At 37.9% G+C, this 19,092-nt stretch overlaps 1 protein-coding gene across 1 annotated transcript in view; it reads left to right on the top strand.

The window, feature by feature from the left end:
- Positions 1-19,092, top strand: part of LOC138710882 (dual specificity tyrosine-phosphorylation-regulated kinase 4-like) — a 552,841-nt gene that overhangs the window by 216,680 nt on the left and 317,069 nt on the right. Inside the window, exon 2 of the mRNA XM_069842065.1 lies at positions 5,477-6,431. Within this exon, the coding sequence (XP_069698166.1) occupies positions 5,535-6,431 (897 nt within the window). The 5' untranslated portion in view covers positions 5,477-5,534. The remainder of the gene's footprint in view (positions 1-5,476; positions 6,432-19,092) is intronic.

Genomic DNA, 19,092 nt, shown 5'->3' with positions numbered 1-19,092 from the left:
CTATTATCATCACTCACTATAAGTTGTTTAATACTGCCGTTTCTATTGACTATAGTGTTTCATATCTGTGATTTTGTTTTCTGTTGAGCTTTCAGCTGTACATTGTAATTTACTTTTACAAAACGTGGCTTTGTAACAATTTTTTTAAGTCTTAAAATCACTCTCGTACTGGTTAGAGAAACGTGATGTCATGATTTTACTTGTGATTTGTTTAGTTCACTGCTTTGAACTATTGAACCTAAACCAATAGTGGCGTTGGGGTTACGTAGCCAAAGGACAAAAGTTTGTTATGCATCACACTCTACTCCCCTTCTCTACTGCTGTGACTCGCTGCGCGCCTGCGCAAAATGATCTTATAGCGCAACGTTCTGCGAGTTCCAGAGGCCCATATCTCGTCAGTGGGTGGTCGTACACTGTCCAAACCTGTATCGTCGAATTCTTCTAGTCGAGATCTTCCCGAAACAGTGCTCTCATTTAGTTTTAACTTGTTTTATTTTAAGTATGAACGAAATTAAAAAAAAAAAGACTCACTTTAGAAAATGTCGGACTATAAGAAGTGAAAATATTATCAGAATTTCAAAAGGCAGTAGGTGAATGGAGCAGAGTCTGATGAATCTAACAGTGACACATTGACCCCGGTTGAACGAAAGAAATCCAGCAGAAAACGACGAAAAATGACCTATGCGTGTAGTGAGGCCGCGGAGTCGAGTAATGGCAGAATAGATACGGGCAACGAAGGCTGTAACCACAGAAGTACGATGAGTTCAGTCAGAAACACCGCGTGGTCCAGGAATCAAAGGAACATAACTGAGTCTGTGTCGGCCGATACAAAAGTATTTGTCGCTCCTAAACATATTCACGCTAAAGGATTATGTCCCACAACCTACTCATTCTTTTCTCTGAGCAATTCGTTACAATTTACAACACATCATTAACAGTAGCTATCTTTCTTTTCAGTGGGATATACTGTATCACCTGTATAATTTTGACAGCTTTTACCAATGACGTAAGATGATCCTTAAAAATAACACAAGCAAATCATGTTGTTTTAAAGCGCTATGGACAATAAATAAAAGAGACAAAACCAATATCAAGCGATGTACTAAGTAATGTGATATGTAGACGAATGTTATATATATGGTTCACTCTGTATATACATATATACAGAGTGGTTATTCTTTGATATATTTTAAACAAAAAAAAAATTAATTAAATTTTACTCGTTTTTTGCTTCCATTTTCAGAACAAAATTAGATCTATTTTATTGGAAACATTTCATAGTGTGTTTGGGAAAGCAATTGATTTAATCCCCAATATACTCAGTCAATTTAAGAGAGCAGTGTATTATGATAGTTAATTATTGAAAGAATTTTAGTTTTGTCCTTTAAATGTACAGAAATTTGATCCGAACAAATGTAACTTTTCGTTCTGAAAATGAATTTTTCTATGTTACATTTGTTCGGAACAAATTTCTGCACATTTAAAGGACAAAACTAAAATTCTTTCACTCATATATTATCATAATACACTGCTCTCTTAAATTGACATAGCATATTGGGGATTAAACCAATGGCTTTCCCAAAACACGCTATGAAATGTTTCTTAATAAAACAATTTTTATCTCGAAAAGGAAGCAAGGACGAGCAAAATTGTATTAAAATTTTTGGTTTGAAATATGTCAAAAATAACCCCTGAAATTAATGACGCCACTTACGGTTCATTCTGTATGTGTGTATCTCAAGATTAGTAAATTTAAAACTGTGTATAAATCAATTCACGAGAAAAATGTAAGGCAATTAAAGTAACGTTCGATTTGACAAGTGCAGATTGCAGGAAATACGCAATGCATGAAGCGTAATGCAATGATTGTGACTGCAATATATTTAATTGATTATTAAACCTAGTTACTTCTTGTAACATGGTCGTGAATTCGAATACCATTCAGCACAGTATATTTATCCGTCGTCAATTCTGCCAGTATGGTTATTGTATCAGAACGAACATTATGAAGATAGCTCACCTGAAATATAAATATGGTGACGGAAAAAATGTTTTTCCTTGGTGATTGTAAATTAAAAAGAAAAAAAAACAATATTACATTACATAAATGTAGTCAGCGGATTATTACTATCCATCTAACCGGTACTTCTGGCTATTTGTGTTTTATAGTGATGATATGCATTAAAATACTTAACGTTTGCAAATTACAGGTAACTAAACAGCGTCAATTCGATTTCAGGCCTGGAAGCTATTTCTAGGGATTTTTATTAAATGTAATATAGACAAGACACTTAAATTAGCGAGCGAACAGATAAACAGTTCCAACATACACACCACAATTGCATGCTGCACTATTTGTACTTTGCTTTACAGCTCATTTCCCCGCATAGAACCAGGCTTTCAAACACGCTTGTAATAAGTTCTTTTCTTTTTATACCATGTATATTTCAATGTATGTAACTCATAGACTTCTTTATAAATATATCACGGCTGTTAATACACTCTGTTGGAGTATTCAGAGAGAGATAGTACTAACTGTAAGAGCCCAAGTTCAAACCCGGGCAGAGGCGAAAATGTTCATCTCGCCATAAATTTCAGAAAGACTTCTGGATTCACTAGCTTTCTTAAAATATATAGTGCATACATTTTATCTTTCCACAGTCGCATGTGTGCAACTGCACTGTGCTGAGCCGCGTTGGCTTTACATCCGCGAGCGTGGAAAGATAAAATGTATGCACTATATCACGAAAGTGGGGTGGAACGTGGTATTGATCACATCACTGTATTGCTAAGGCTCAGAATGTACGGTAGCCCTACTTCCCTCTCTCTTGTCTGCTTTATTGAAGTGACCTACCTACTGTTATTGGAGTCTTCATTAATTATTTAAGAACCATGTTAAATATAGAAGCTATTCTGAGCCCGTGAAATGGTTAAACAATGATAGAACGATGGAGTAAGAATATTGGAGGGACCGAAATACTCGGAAAACTTCCTCACAAATTATTCCTCCACCGCAAATCTGATAGACCTAGAATTTTTGTTTGTAAAGGGTATTTTGTTTCATTTTTTTAACGATATGCTAAAATTTAATTTCTTCGTCGTTTCGGAGCGACTTAAAATTTCATTCTCACAGTTGAATTGCTCAAGTCCTGGAAGAATTGCCTACTCATATTGGTCTATTATACTTGATTATCACAAATGTACAAAGAAAACCTAATCCAATGTTTTTTATAGGTGCAGCTAATCTGTTCGACATATAATATGAAACTAGTGAAAAATGACAATGTTAAAATGTCTGATATTGAAAATTCAGGCTATGTAATATTATATAGTAATTTACAAGATAAGTATTGTGAAAACAGTTGAACGAGTAGTGCTATAACAATCCTAGAGAAGGATACTGTAGTCAATAATTTAAAGGTACTCTTTATTACAAGAGCTACATTATACGAGTAAAATAAGTCATGTAACTTAACATAATAGCAAAGCAATTGAGAGATCTAGACGATGTGCAGCTCTGTACTCTGGTGAAAACTATAATGGTGGACACTACAGAAATCTAACCATTTTTGATACGTAAACAAAAATACGATATTGAATTTTGTACAAAGGTCTACACTTGACACAATTGTTTTTAGTCCGAGCGAAATGGCTAAGACTTACGTTTGAGGCTCATTTAGGAGGTCCTGGGTTCAAACCCCGTGGCCGACCAACCTGACTGGGGTTTTTCATGACTTCCCTCAGACACGTGTAAATGCCAGATTGTAAAGTTACATCCTATGATTCATCACCGCCTTAATCACCAGCATCATAAATATTAAAATAAATTTAAGACAGTTACATGAACACAAACCATATTATACAACAAACGACAATATAAATTCGAAATTAAACAATTGTAAACGGCCTACTAATATACCCAAAGCACGCGATATGACCATAAATGTTTACGCGTATATAAATAAACCTAACAAAAAACGTGTTTACTACGTTTACTGTATCCCAGTATATTATAGTTTTTTATTGTGTTCATTATATTGGTTTTCATTCATGATGTAAACACATCGAAGGGGTGTTCATCTAAGTTACTCAATTGCAAAATCAATTTAGGCCATTGCCATTTTATATCAGATTACTTTCAATAGGGCCTAATAAGTATATAATTACATTCATTCAGAGTGTTCTGCTCAACGGCAGGTCTTTCACTGCATTCTACATTTCAGATGCTTCTAGTCGCTTCTCTTCATTTCGTCGTAATATCTATGTTTCTGCGCCATTCGACACTACACGCCACACAAAGCACTTCACTAGTCTCTTCCTTTTATCTCCAGAGGTCCGCAGAAGATTATCCTTTTTCTATTGAAAGCTTCCCTGGCCATTGCTATCCTCCTTTTGACTTCTTGGCAGCAGCTCATGTTACTGCTTATAGTACACTCCAAGTATTTGAAGCTGTCCACTTGCTCTACTGCCTCATTTAGAATTCGCAAGTTTACCTTCTTTACTTTTCTTCCTATGATCATGTTCTTCGTCTTGTTGACATTTATCTTCATTCCATACTGCTAACAGCTGTCATTTAGCTCCAGTAACATAATATGAAGGAAACAGAAAAAACGAACAGAGTTACAATTCTCATAAGGGTGACATCATTTAATTGAATATATTACTGCAAAATTTATGCGTTTTTCTTATCAAAACTGATAAAGGAGCGTTATCACCACGGATACAGTCATCCTTTCTTACTTTTTCATTTAAAAACTGGAATAAATTCCGCAGTAATATACTGAATTAGATTACGACATGACCCTTAAGAAAATTGTGACTCCGTTTCTTCTCTGTACCCTTCATATCCCTTAGTATCATCTCCTCTTCTGCTAACAATGCCATATCATCAGAAAATCTTATACATTTTATTTTTCTTCCTCCTACTATCACCCCTAATATTATTAATTAGATAATGTTACAATAGTAGGCCTATGTGTATGGACACTACGGGCCGTATTCATAGACATTTTTAGCGCGGGCTTTCGGTGGATTATCAGCGTTTTTCGTATTCATAAACCAGTGTTAGCGATAGGATATGATTTGAATTCTGTACTAGTAACCAGTGGATAGCCTGGGCTAGCTTAGTACGCTCGTAGCGCGTGCTTCGAAATGTCTATGAATATGGCCCTACAATTTTATTTACGCTATTAACTTACGCTTGGTAGGTATTCGACTCGCTTGCATATATCATGTAAGTGTGGTTAGTTATGTAGAATTTAATCAACACTTATGACATGGTTTTCTTTGTCCATTTGTTTCAAGATAGCCAAATATAATCGGACCAACAGAATAGACTACTCTTTCAAGTCTTAAGCTATACGATAAGTTGTTCCGAAACATAGATGTTGAGTTGCTGTGTCCTTGCACCGTCTTGCATGCCAGTGTTGTGTGCACGCTGCCCGCTTACGACCGCTTCTTCACACCCGTGTTGCAGATCCCACCTTGTTTAGCTCAGACTGTAGCCTCGGCATGGAGCGATCGCGGTCCTGCTGATGTGGCCAGACAAGCGCGATATATTGCAGATGGCAGCCATGACCCCGGCGCCGCCGCTGCGCCACTCGGCGTCCTTCTCGTGCCTGTCGCGGGGCGCCGCCCGCGAGCGTCCGCACCGCGCCAGGACGGCCACGCTGCCCACCGCCTGCGCCGACACCGACTACGGCTTCGTGGTGCGGCCCCGCCCGGCCATGCGGCTTAGCGTCAAGTACGTGCTGGAGGAGGAGGCGGAGAACGAGGAGGCCGCGACGGGGCGCGGCAGGACGGGCGCCAAGAAGGACGGGCAGACGTCGCTGAGGGGCGCGCTCATGAAGAAGAGCGCCAGCTTGCTGAGTCCGCAGGCCTGGTGGCCGCCGAGGTCGCGTCGCGCGCGCTCCGGCAAGGAGGAGCTGGAGAACGTGACGGAGACGCCGCCCTGCGACTCGGGGCCGCAGCGGCGGTGGCGCAGCCTCGGCGCCCTCATGCGCCTCCCCCCGCAGGTACACCACCATCACCACCACCACCCGCCCCAGCCGCAGACCGCGTCCTCGTCGACCCGCGCTCAGTCCTTCTACCTTCTCGACGACTTCCTGAGACCACAGCACAGCGCCGGCGGCAAGCAACACCAGCACCAGCAGCAGCAACAGCAGCAGCGCTATCTGCCGGAGTTCCGCGAGGCGCGCCTCATCTTCAACGCGGGCAGCGCCGCCGCCACGGCGCACCAGCAGTATGGCGGCGCCAACACGAGTTCGTCGGATTCGCTAGAGCTGTCGTCGCCCGTGCCGCCCCCGGTGCCACCGCCCCCGCCGCCTCTCAGACTGCTAGGGTACCGCGACTGCTGTTGTAGGCAGTGCCGACGCGACAGACAGCTGCTGGCGCCCGCCGTGTCAGAGGACCGTCTTCACCGCTTCGACACGGTACTCACTCTCTGGCATTGGTGGTGGAGCCTCTTCGACCTTAAGCTTTTGTTTCACTCCTACGGATCTTCTGACTCATTGTTAACTCGGTGTCGGGACTATAAATAATTATCTTCTATATCATATCCTAAATACTCTATTCCTTACAGGAGCATCAAATGAACTATTGCACTGTATTGATGACTGAGTTTTATATTACTGTATTGTCTTTCAAGCACAGAGTGTTCAATCCAAGTGTATTAAAAATGTGAATTCGTATATATCTTCAAAGTTTTAAACGTTACTACCAAATTCCAAACTTATGCTTCAAGCCGACCAAAGGTAATTAGGCTTGTAATATTGGGGACCGATTACAAATGTTGACTACAGCGTGGTACATAGACCGGGGACGTTAGCTAGTACGAGGACATTGACTTGCTTCTGCGATCAATTACAGCAGGGGTCGTCAGCACAGAGCACGCTGGGGCTAGCCTCTCTTACACGCGGAAACCCAGTGCACTATAGTGCTCTCGTAGCTGCTAGCGGGTATGCTCCTATCTCTCCCTGTTGCACGACAGTGCACACGGGACGGCACCGCGTACCCATTGCACATTTCAGCGAGTGCTGATGACCACTGAATTACAGGAATAACAAGGTGAACATAAACAAATCTGGACAGCTCTAAAAGTAAATATAAGCTACGTAGCATTACAAAGATGTATCTTTACGTACCGTACCTTTCGTTATGTGCAGAAGAATTATCACATAATTATTCGTGGGTTTGAGTTTCCTCCTTTCCTTCAGGATCCGTACAATTACAATGCACAACAACTCACATCTTCAGTGCCTCACCAAATTCCGCTGCAAAAATGTGCGCCTGAGACCCTTTAACCTTCGGCATTATTATTCAGCAATGATACAGTAGTGACTGGTGAACGGATAGTAAACTTGAAACCACAGTAACGCACCCTATCGGTCCCCGACATTACACGCCTAGTAATAACAATCTTTAGTAGGCTATGCCGTAGATTTACGACAATCAAAAGAACTCTAAGATAGAAAGATCTGCATGCAGAACTTACCGGTCAATTGATTCTCATCAAAATGTTTCTTGGTTAAGACTGTAGGCATCTATGCAGGAAAATGCCACGTGGTACAGCAGAGACATCTGATAGACAAAATAGAATACGAATTAAAATGTAAAGGCGGACATAATAAGTCAGTAAGCTGCATGAATTCAGAATACCGAACGTGGCATAAAAAATAAAAACTAAGATGTAGCCTCTATGCCCTAATTACTTACAGCCCTGATCACATATATACCAGATTGCCCAATGCTATGCTATTAATACCAACACATAAAAGAGAACAACCGCTAGGATCTCCACTGCTGTCGAAAATGCATTTTTTTGGTAACGACCGCTAGATGGAAGTACAGCTCCATGTTATTTCTCCATGCAATTCCATCAGGGTTATAACGTGACTTCTTTTTCAGTCGCTGGATGGCAGCATAGTAAAATTGATAAAAGTTGTCTTGAAAGTGCATTAGGCTGATCAATCTGTTATATGCGATGAAGGCTTATAGCAAAATTGGGTTGAACACTCTGTAACAAAGTAGGATACATATTACTGCAACAACTGTTTCGATGATCTCGTAAGAGACATAAGACTTCATGGTGATATTAAGATTCTTAATTCTGCGAAAGAAAAATTATATAGTTTACATTTCAGGTGAGTCACCTGCGTCTTATTTAGCTATATGAAGTTATGCAACCTTCATACTCACAGCTGATTCAGGAAACACAGTACTCGTAATCACATCTTAAATGCAAAAGGAAGTAGTGTGTCTAGATCAGCTAAATAAGACAGTTTAGCTAATAATGGCTTTCGGATTCGGATCTTACAGTATGTAGACTATATTAGAGCTCTTGTTTTAATGTGGGAACCTAGAATATTCCACATATTGCGTTTTCATTAATTATACGCCAGCAGTTCGAACATATGTTATAAAATTATAATGATTTCAACATTAACACCTAAATAAATAAACATAATACGTTATTAAAGTTTATCTACAGTAATCTCACTATAGGTTTTGATTTATCTAGAGAAAATCAAAGCTCGAGTGGGATTTAATTGACTATTACACGATTAGAAGAAAATATATAAAGATTAGAAGAAATAAAGTACTCTAATACAATAAAATATTAATTGATACTAAAATTATATTTCATTAATGTTAGCTTCACTAAAACGTTTGAACGGAGCCGCCATTTTCTGTTGACTATCTATGAGGTAAACAAATGGCGATCGCAAAACATGTTTTATAGTATCGTGAAGAATTTGCAGTTTGAAATGTTGGCAAACAAAGAAATAAATGGTAGGGAAGTAATAAAAACAAACAAATGCTAAGAAAGTGATAAAATTGTAGCGACAAACAGCCATGATTGGTTGAAAGACATCCTTTTGTACCGTTTTATTGGTCAAAAGTAGTATGACGTAGTAAAAGTGTAATAGTCAACAGTAATCTCACTAGAGGTTTTGATTTATGGAGAGAAAATCAAAACTCGAGTGGGATTTAATTGACTAATACACGATTAGGAGAAAGTATAGGCTATAAAAATTAGAAGAAATAACAATAAAATATTAATTGACACTAAAATTATATTTCATTAATGTTAGCTTCTCCAAAACGTTTGAACGGAGCCGCCATTTTCAGTTGACTATCTATGCGGTAAACAACAAATGACGATCGCAAAGCATGTTTTATAATAGGTATCGGGAAGAATTTGCAGTTTGAAATGTTGGCAAACAAAAAAATAAATGGTAGGGAGGTGATAAAAACAGAAGAAAGTATATAAAGATTAGAAGAAATAAAGTATTCTAATACAATAAAATAGGTATTAATTGACTTAGTAAACTTATATTTCACTGATGTTAGCTTCACCAAAACGTTTGGACGGAACCGCCATTTTCAGTTGACAATCTATGCGGGAAACAAATGACGCGAAGCATGTTTTATATAGCACCGCAAAGAATTTGTATTTTGAAATGTTGGCAAACAAAGAAAGAAATGTTAGAGAAGTGGTAAAAACAAACAAATGCTAGGAAGTGATAAAATTGTAGCTTTCAACAGCCATGATTGGTTGAAACACGATCTTTCATACCGTTTTATTGGTCAAAAGTAGTATTACGTAGTAAAAGTTAATAGTCAACAATAATATCACTGGAGGTTTTGATTTATCTAGAGAAAATCAAAACTCGAATGTGATTTAATCGATTGTTACACGATTAGAAGAAAGTATATAAAGATTAGAAGAAATAGAATAATATATTAATTGATTTACTAAAACACTAAACTTTCTTGGAAATGTATTATTGTACCAGCCTGTCACTACAAATATCCCTCTAGATGGCAGTAGTATGTTATGATAAGCTCTTGTTACCAGTTGTGCCAACTATACAATCTTCATTGTATATATTTTTTCGATGAGCGATTGCCATGTAGGCTAACTGTTTTCGATGCGTTACGCATTCTACGTCCGGATTTGAACGCGGATATTGCGAGCAACTGAATCATCACGGCCGGGCCCATATATCATGCTTAGAATAAATATGAAGCGAGATCAATGGTTCCTATAGTCTCCGAGAGATGTCCTTGGACACGACAAGGTCGTCCGCCCATTTGTCAACGTTTTTATTGAGACTCGATACACATTCACAGCACAGGTCTTGCAATATAAACAATCTCCGTTTCAATAGCAGAGGTTCTCTGACGGATAGTCCATTGTAATGGCACGGTTGCGGTCATGGCTCTAGGGGCACTGACCCCCCTCTACGTGACTCGAACGCCTTCGTGTTGTAATCTGCAGTAATCTCTATCTAGCACCTGTACATCCCCATAATTTATGTATGTTCAAAGCGATCTGTCTTTTTCTTAGCTAAGTAATTCTAACACATTGTCTGGAAAACGTAGCCAAAAAATGTGGAGTTTTCAGCTGTCTGTTTTGGCTGCTTTGCAAGAATTTCTAAAGAGTAACGTCCTTCTTAGTAGACTTTCCAAGACAAGAAGCGCATGCTCTGTTAATTTAAATCGCGTTTTTAACACATTCTGAACGAAGATTTGCTTCATACACAATCAGATCACGCAGGTATTTCAGGTTAGTTCACGATTTTAGAATTTTTCATAAGCAACGATTCTGAGAGGTGGTACACTCTAGCGGAAGTCTGTGAAACACTAGCTCGAATTCTCGATCGAAAGTGAGCTGACACCTGGTGGTTGAGTGGGAAACTAACTGCGAGGGCTCTTTGTTGCATTACTGTGCTAAAGGCACACTTCGTTGTCCGGGTTCAATTCCCTAATGAGTGCGGGAGAACAGTTGCCGAAGGCATTTTTGCTGCAGTAAGATCACTGCCCTGACTTCTTTGCTTGGAAGAATTAAGATGCGATGAATAGATTTGGGAACTTTTTGTTTTTTTCAACGAGGAAACAGCTGTGAGACATAAATAGTAATTACAAGTTTCCAGTATAGTATTGTTCTTTACTTCTAACTCTAAAAACGAGTTTAGAATGACCTCAGGAATAATGACGAAGAGTATTTCTAACCGATTGTATACGATAGCAGATGGTCAGTACATACGTTTCCTTTACAAGCTGTCTGTATTCGACTCCCGGCTACAAATAATACTATTGATTTGTATGTTTTCTTTCCGGAATAATTCGTTCTAAAGACTTCGTATACTCTTTTAGAGGTTCAAATACTTGATACTGTACTCTTCTCTATCTGAAAATATCTCTAATTATACTCTTTTTTTTTTTTTACTTTTATAACTTTTCACGTATTTTCTAATTAAGTCTTGTAATTTTGAAATTCCGAATACATTACACAAAATGTAGTCAAAAGGCAATCATAATCTAATCTATGTTCATTTAGGTGCTTAGATGTTTTATTTTTAATTAACTAATTAATTTATTTATTTATTTATTTATTTACATTACAAAGATACATTAAAAACTAGGTCTATTGTATACATAAAAATAAATATAAATTAAAGAATTTAACCCCGTATGAGCAACCGCTCGTAGTCAGGATTTCAAAACTGCACTGTAGATAAGCAGAACGGAGAAGAAGATAAAATAAACAATTAATATAAGCAATAAAGTAGCACAGATTACAAAAACAAGAGCCTATATGATAAAGAACAATCAGAATTGAAAATGTTTATAACCAAATATAATAATATGATTAATATTTAGCATTTAATTATCTAACCCTATGTTAAGTTCCCTCAATAATTTCTTTAATTTTCGATTTAAATTTAATCATACTTATGTTAGCTAAAACAGGGTACTGAGAAATTAATTTGTTGTAAAGTTTTAAGCCATAGTTGAAGCTATGTTTCATGCCAGCAGCCGTTGAATGTTAACAGTGGTTCAAAAACTGTTGTCGAAAATGACCATAATACTACATTATGCAACGAGCCTATAATGATAGTAATTAAGACGCGAATATGTTTGTTTATGAAACGAGCGCAAGCGAGTTTCATAATTTTCATACGAGCGTCTAATTACCATTATAGGCAAGTTTCATACGACTTTTTATGCTCGACCATATTTCTAACTTGAAATTATTCAGAAGTATTCATTTTATTTGTATCTGACAGAAGATCGGAAGTGACCTTGTTCATAGCTCGTAAATTGTGAGATGTGCGCAGACGCGAAAGTATTGATGTTTTCCGAGGAACAATAATGTCACTGACCTTGGTCTAATTTAGGGAATAACATGAACTAATTTTGATATAACCTGGAAATTGATTTAGAATTGAAAAACGAGATGACAAATTGAATTTATTTGAATTTTATTTACAATTAACGCTAATTATTATAGTAACAGAACATAACCTTCTGCGACAGTATTGGATTTCCAGCCTCCGTGACGTTTCCCTCGTTGTCTTTCGATTGCATATCCGAGAATAATCGAAAACCTGAACTTTAATGAATAGGTGTACTTTAATGACATGCATTAAAGGACTGCTACCAGGTGTATAATTACTACATTTCGGCATGGTCGAGCATAAAGTCATTTAAATATGCGCTCCTGCAAATATGACATAATGTATTAAATGTAGGTACTGGGCCATTGATGATACAAAGGGGGAGAGTTCGGCCGGCACAGTAAATCGGGTCCCGGCATAGCTCAGATGAAAAGAGCGCTCAGCGCGCAAAGCTGAGAGATCCTGGGTTCTATTCCCGGTGCCGGAACGAATTTTTCTCCAATAATTAATTATCTTTGTAAATACACTGACCGGAAAAAATGCGCAACACTACATAAAATATCAATGTAACCAACATAACGTCTTGCTAAGCGATTTTTTCTTTGTTCTTACATGAGGATTCCTACGTACCACCGACTGTTCTGGGCAGTAAATGTTGTCCTTCCAGTAAAAGAATTTATGACTTACTAATGATTTCGTTCCTAAACCTGGCCATATACCATGTTGTTGTTGTTGAAAAGTATGAGTGTCATAAACCACAATTTAACATGGGAAATCCCTCAAGAGGGAGTATAAAATATTATGCTAAAAGAAATGGAAATGATGAGGAGAAATGTTTAAATGAGGCTTTATTTTGGTTTTATTGATATTTTACGTAGTGTTTCGTGTCCCCCTTTTTTATCGGTCAGTGTAACATTTCCACCTGACAAAGGCAGATCATTTTTGTTCATTTCTGAGTCGCAGCCCCTACTGTTCCTTGAAAGCTCGATATAGAATAAACTCCACTTCCAACAGTTGTTTGAAATACTTCGAACTTTCACTTTATCACTGATTAATCGTTATCTTCTGTAGATAACATTTAATTTTTATGAATAATTAATTTTTGGGGAAATACAGGCCATACCGTTTCAGTTGCTCTTTATCATAGGCTATAAATGCATGGTATACAGAATGAACCATAAGTAACGCCATTAATTTCAGGGGCTTATTCTTTGAGATATTTCAAACAAAAAAGTTTAATATAATTTTGCTCATTTTTGCTTCCTCTTCGAGATAAAAATTGTTTTATATGAAACATTTCATAGCGTGTTTTGGAAAAGTCATTAATTTAGTTCCCAATATGCTCAGTCTTTTAACAGAACAGTGTATTATGATAATAAATTATTGAAATAATTTTGTCTTTTAAAGGTGTAGAAATTTGACCCGAACAAATTCAACTTTTCGTTCTGCAAGTAAATTTTTCAAAGTTCTGGATTCGCTCATACGTGTTAATGTTCTGCCCATCTCAAACGTCTGGAATTAATGATCCTAATTGTGTTAGGTGAAGAATACAATACGTGCAATTTTGCATTGCATAACTCTCTCCATTCTTCTGTAACTTCATCCCTTTTAGCCTCAAATATTTTCATAAGCACCTTATTTTCGAACACACAATCTCTTTTCCTCTCTGAAACTGAATGTTCAATTTTCACAAGCATACAGAATAACCGGTAATATAACCGTTTCATAAATTCTAACTTTCAATTTTTTTGAAAGCAGACTTGATGACAAAAGCTTTTCAACCGAATAATAGCAAGCATTTCCCACACATTTCACTACCATATTAAAATTAAATATAAAATGACTGTTCCCATATCGAACGGCCTTAATATGTTTCTTTATTATTTTTATATGTGAGGGTCCTGCCATATTGAATTTAGGCATACTGTGCATTCTTACTTTGCCAAATTTTGCATTCAATTTCGTCATCCACGATGTCCTGCTTTGGACTTTCATTCCCGGGTCGGTTTGCCTGTACCAATAATTGATAACCAGGCTTAGGATCCGAGACAACTTAAGAATGAAGTGAAGTTACATTGCAACGGAGTACAGATGGAGTGAGGTGGCGCGTTGAGTTTTGTTTAACTGTGCGTTAGTATAGAATTCGGTTCGTGATCAGAGCTACAGTATTCTTCTGTCTCTCCCCTACGAAACGAACTCAGGGCATCACAGTGAATTTTCAATTCATAGTGAATAGTATTTTCGAACTAGTTTCAAGTATGTATATGGCTGTTCATTGTAACGCTAACGCCTTCAACGTCGCCGAGAGACATGAAAGCATGTGAGGTATATATCCTACTTCATTTTCCACCGTCACTAGATTGTACTATTAACAGTAGAATATAACGCAGCACATTGACGTCGTTGTTTACATTCACAGTATGTCTGTCTACTATGTTCAAGGAACTCTATAGTCAAGTTGTGCTTACATTGGTTGCTAAAGTGTCCCGGATCCTAAGCCTGTTGATAACTATTCAGTTTTATTGAAATTGATCGATAGACCCAGCCTGTTATTATAACAACAATAATTATTATTTATTGGTGAAACTTCGAGATCTCCTCACACTACACACGAGAGAGAAAACGTACTTAACCCTTAAATTGACAAAACTTCATTTCTCACAATAGTTTATTAAACCTTGTCGGACTGTCCACGCTTTGGGTGCCTGTCCTTTCAGCGAGACACTGCGGAACTCTAGACATCACAGAATCAGATCCATGATTGCCGAAGCCTTGAGGAAGAAAGGTCTCACTGTGCACGGAGAAGTCCATGGCATCTCTCAAGAGGGATCCTGTCGGCGAATTGACATGCTTGCCATTCCACCAGGCTCTACATCCGCCTACATTATCGACCCGACAGTCAGGTTCGAGGCACAGGAATAACAGCCCGCTGACGTCCACGCAGAAAAATGCAGAATTTATGAGCCCACAGTTGCATTCTATTTGGAAAAATATCACCTCACCTCCATTGAAGTAGCTGGGCTAATGGTTGGCACTAGGGGCACAATACCTCGCCTCTTTGCCAGTTTCTGCAAGAAGTTCCAGCTGAACAACGACTTCATTCGTGATGTTTCTCTTGCCGCTATCAGAGGATCACTTGCCATTTTAAAATACCATCTGTACTTTGTTTCCTAAAAAGGGATACTTTTCCTCGAATGTCTAATCTGTTTGTTTACAATGTTTAGGGCTGTTATATGCATGCTATTATCTTTCCTGTACTTAATTTTCCCTTTTGTTCGTTCCCCTCATTTCTCTTTTGTGGTCTGTTTTTGTTTTCACTCAATATGTTTATTATGCTTTGTCCAATGAGGCAGTCCCGTCATTGGGAAAGCTGAAAGAGTGTCTTTCAATGTGAAACAACTATCGCAATGTCCATATTTTATATGTTTTACAATATTATAATAATCAGTGGCGCTACAGCCCGTGAAGGGCCTAGACCGACCAGCCGGCTGCTGGCCTCACTCCCACATGCCGAAGCAGAGGTGGACGATCATCCAACCAGAATGGAGGTATCGTGTGGTTAGCACGATGATTCCCCCAGCCGTTATAGCTGTCATTCGCAACCGGATTTCGCTACCTATCGTAGCTCCCCAAGTGCGTCACGATGCTGGGTGGGCACCGGTCCCATACACTGGCCTACGTTTCATGAGAAAATTTCTTCCCCCATGAGGACTCGAACCAACGCGCATTCCGTAACGCGAGTCCTAGGCAGGATGCCTTAGACCACGATGCCACGGCGCGGGACTTTACAATATTATAGTATTGTGAAATTTTAATTTTCCTACCAATTTTTTTTCTATTGTTCTATTAAAATCATAGCATATAGCCTATTAACCTGTTGTATCCTCTAAGATACCTTGTCGATTTAAGGGTTAAATCACTGAAACCTTTTCACATTTCTCGGCATCCGTCACTTATCTATTCCCTCGACTAACGCACTAACCTGTCACATACCTCGGCCTCATGTCACTTAGCTATTCTCTCATTTAACTCATCTAATCCATAACGAAACGTAAATCAGAGGCGAGTCCCGTGTATGATGTGGGGAGATGTCGAAGACTGGCCTATTTATTTATTTAATTTGGCAGAGCTAAGGTCAGCAGGTCTTTTCTTCCGCCCAACCAGATTAATTGAATACAATAGCCTTACCCATTACAGTCAAAGTGAGGATCCCACCACAGTGAATTTAGATATCCTACCGCTTTCTTACATTGGATAATTGGTATTCAGTTTCGTCATCCATGATGTCCTGCTTCGAGACTATTTCTCCCAAGTACTTAAATTGGGCAACTCCTTTAATATGCATATTATCGTCAATAATTGTGAGCTTTCTTTCCAAAATCACTGTCTCCAAAAACCTGTGCTTACAGGAAACGCGGTATTTCTGCTGCCATCGCTACAAGCAAAACTCAAATAGGAATTTACATTATTTTTCCTGTAATTTTGCTCCTCTTGGAGAATTTCTGTTGCGATCCTGTGGATATACAGACGTGTACAAATTATTAGACTCGAACGATAATATTTATTTATTTATTTATTATTTATTTATTTATTTATTTATTTATTTATTTAACCTGATAGAGATAAGGCCATCAGGCCTTCTCTTCCCCTCTACCAGGGGATTACAACTACAATATTAAGAATACAATTACAATTATAATTACAATTAATATTAAATTTACAAATACAATAAAAATCAAAGTACTAAAAGATTAACTGATTAATAAAAGCGAGACAGTTTATTGTAAAAGTTAAGAAGAGAGAAGCATTTATTTTATTGATTAAGTAAAAATTAAACCTACTCTACGCAGTAAGAAAATGCTTAATAAGCTTGCTTTTGAACGCTACTAAATTCCGACAGTCTCTGATGTCACTGGGTAGGGTATTCCACAAGCGCGAGAGCGAGATTGTGTATAATGATGAATACACAATCTCGCTCTCGCGCTTGTGGAATACCCTACCCAGTGACATCAGATTATGATTCAAGTAACATTTATTCTACAAAACTCATTTATTACACTCTGTTTGCAACAATTAATATTTAGTATGAAACCCTTTGTTCTTTATCATCAATTTTATGGAGTTTGGCACGCTGTTCATAAAATTTTCACATTGTTTCTTGATGTCTTCATCCTGTACCATATTTGGATAAGTGTTTTCTATGAGGTTCACCTTGATAATCGTTTTTTTTTTATGATAGACCAAAGATTTTCAATTGGATTTGCGTCTGGGCTGTTATCTGGCCAGAGAAGGATATATATACTGTATATATACGTCTACATTATTTTCAGCCAGAAAATTAGTTACTCATCTGACTTTGTGACAAGGTGCTCCATCCTGCATGAAGACACATTCACCATCAGGGAACCAGTCCCTCATTTGTGGAAAAATTCGGGTTTCTAGGACTTCTTTGTACTGATCCTGTCGCATAGAGTCCTACAGAATTATTTTGTTCCAGTAATTCATAATAATTATGAAAATGTAAAAAATGTGATGCTGAGTCTAATAATTTGCACACGTCTGTAGCGTTCCATGGAAAGAAAGTAGCTCATTTTTGCTCTGAATTTAATTAGTTATGGAAAAAATTGCATTCTTTTCATTGAGAATTCACATGAATTTAGTATTACTTTCCATAATTATTATATTATCTCCAACCAACTCACTCATCAATTCATTCACTCACCAACTCACTTATTAATTCATTTCCGCACTCACTCACGCTCTCATTCATTCATTCATTCATTCATTCATTCACTAATTCATTCATTTATTCACCCACTCACTCAACCACTTACTCATTCATTCATTCGTTAAAAAAGTAAAGTTTGGGTAACGTATCGTAATTTCCTTGGTACAGCGCTCTAGGTAAAATTTTCCAGTAATAAATTATTATTACTCGTCCACTTTGAATTTCCACGTTGAATAATTCTGCAGTTGAAAGCGCGATTAAAGAAATATATCACTACCACTGCTTTTCAACCATATGCCGAAATTTAATACATCCACTTTTCCGTAACTACTTGCCGGTTTTATTATAAGGGTAAAATAAACAAAATTGATGGATCGCTCATTCTATTTTGCCCGTTATCCCTGACTAGTCCAAATAACTCAACGAGGTGTAACCACAGATAACTAAAATACGATATAACGAATCTAGCAGAGTAGAGCTCTTTTAGAACTTGGGCAATTTTATCTCTAATATGGAACCTGTAAACAATTTTGAAAAGTTAGACATAAAATCTCAGGGTGCTATTCATAGACATTTCGTTAGCCCGCGCTACGAGCGTGCTAAACTAGTCCCGGCTATCGACTGGTTACTTGTACGGGATTAATATCATATCATATCCGGAAGCCCGCGCTAAGAATGTCTATGAATAAGGCCCTCACTGACCATTGAAAACCCAGCATATACATGTCTTCCTATTTTACAGTACGATCCTTTTTCCTGGTTTGTAGTTCTTGATTGATAAAGTATTACAATGTTGTTAACCTGTGCAAGTAATAAAATACGCTCCAAATTATTATTAATGAATCAGCCATGGAATTTACCAACCATAGGCCTAAATATCCCATAATAAGCAAAGCATACACGTATGCTACGGTCTATATTCTAGATTAAATGGTTATTTTCAGCTGTGTTTGACAATAACCGATTAGTTTCGCCAATGGATAACTTTCAAGTGTGGCCGATTTCGTCAAGCCCCTCACAGATGCTGCATTTCCTAATTCAGATAACCGAACAGCTGGAGGTCTTAAATTGTATGTTAATCTCATGCAGATCTTGAGACAGTTGAGGTCATTAATGCATGTAGGTGTTAACGACCTTGGCTATAGCTGCAGTGCGCTCTAATCCCACTCAAACATGTTG

This window comes from Periplaneta americana, chromosome 12 (genome assembly GCF_040183065.1).
Source record: "Periplaneta americana isolate PAMFEO1 chromosome 12, P.americana_PAMFEO1_priV1, whole genome shotgun sequence".
NCBI lineage: Eukaryota > Metazoa > Arthropoda > Insecta > Blattodea > Blattidae > Periplaneta > Periplaneta americana.
Note: the sequence above shows the minus strand (reverse complement) of the source record. Positions and strands in the feature narration are given on the sequence as shown.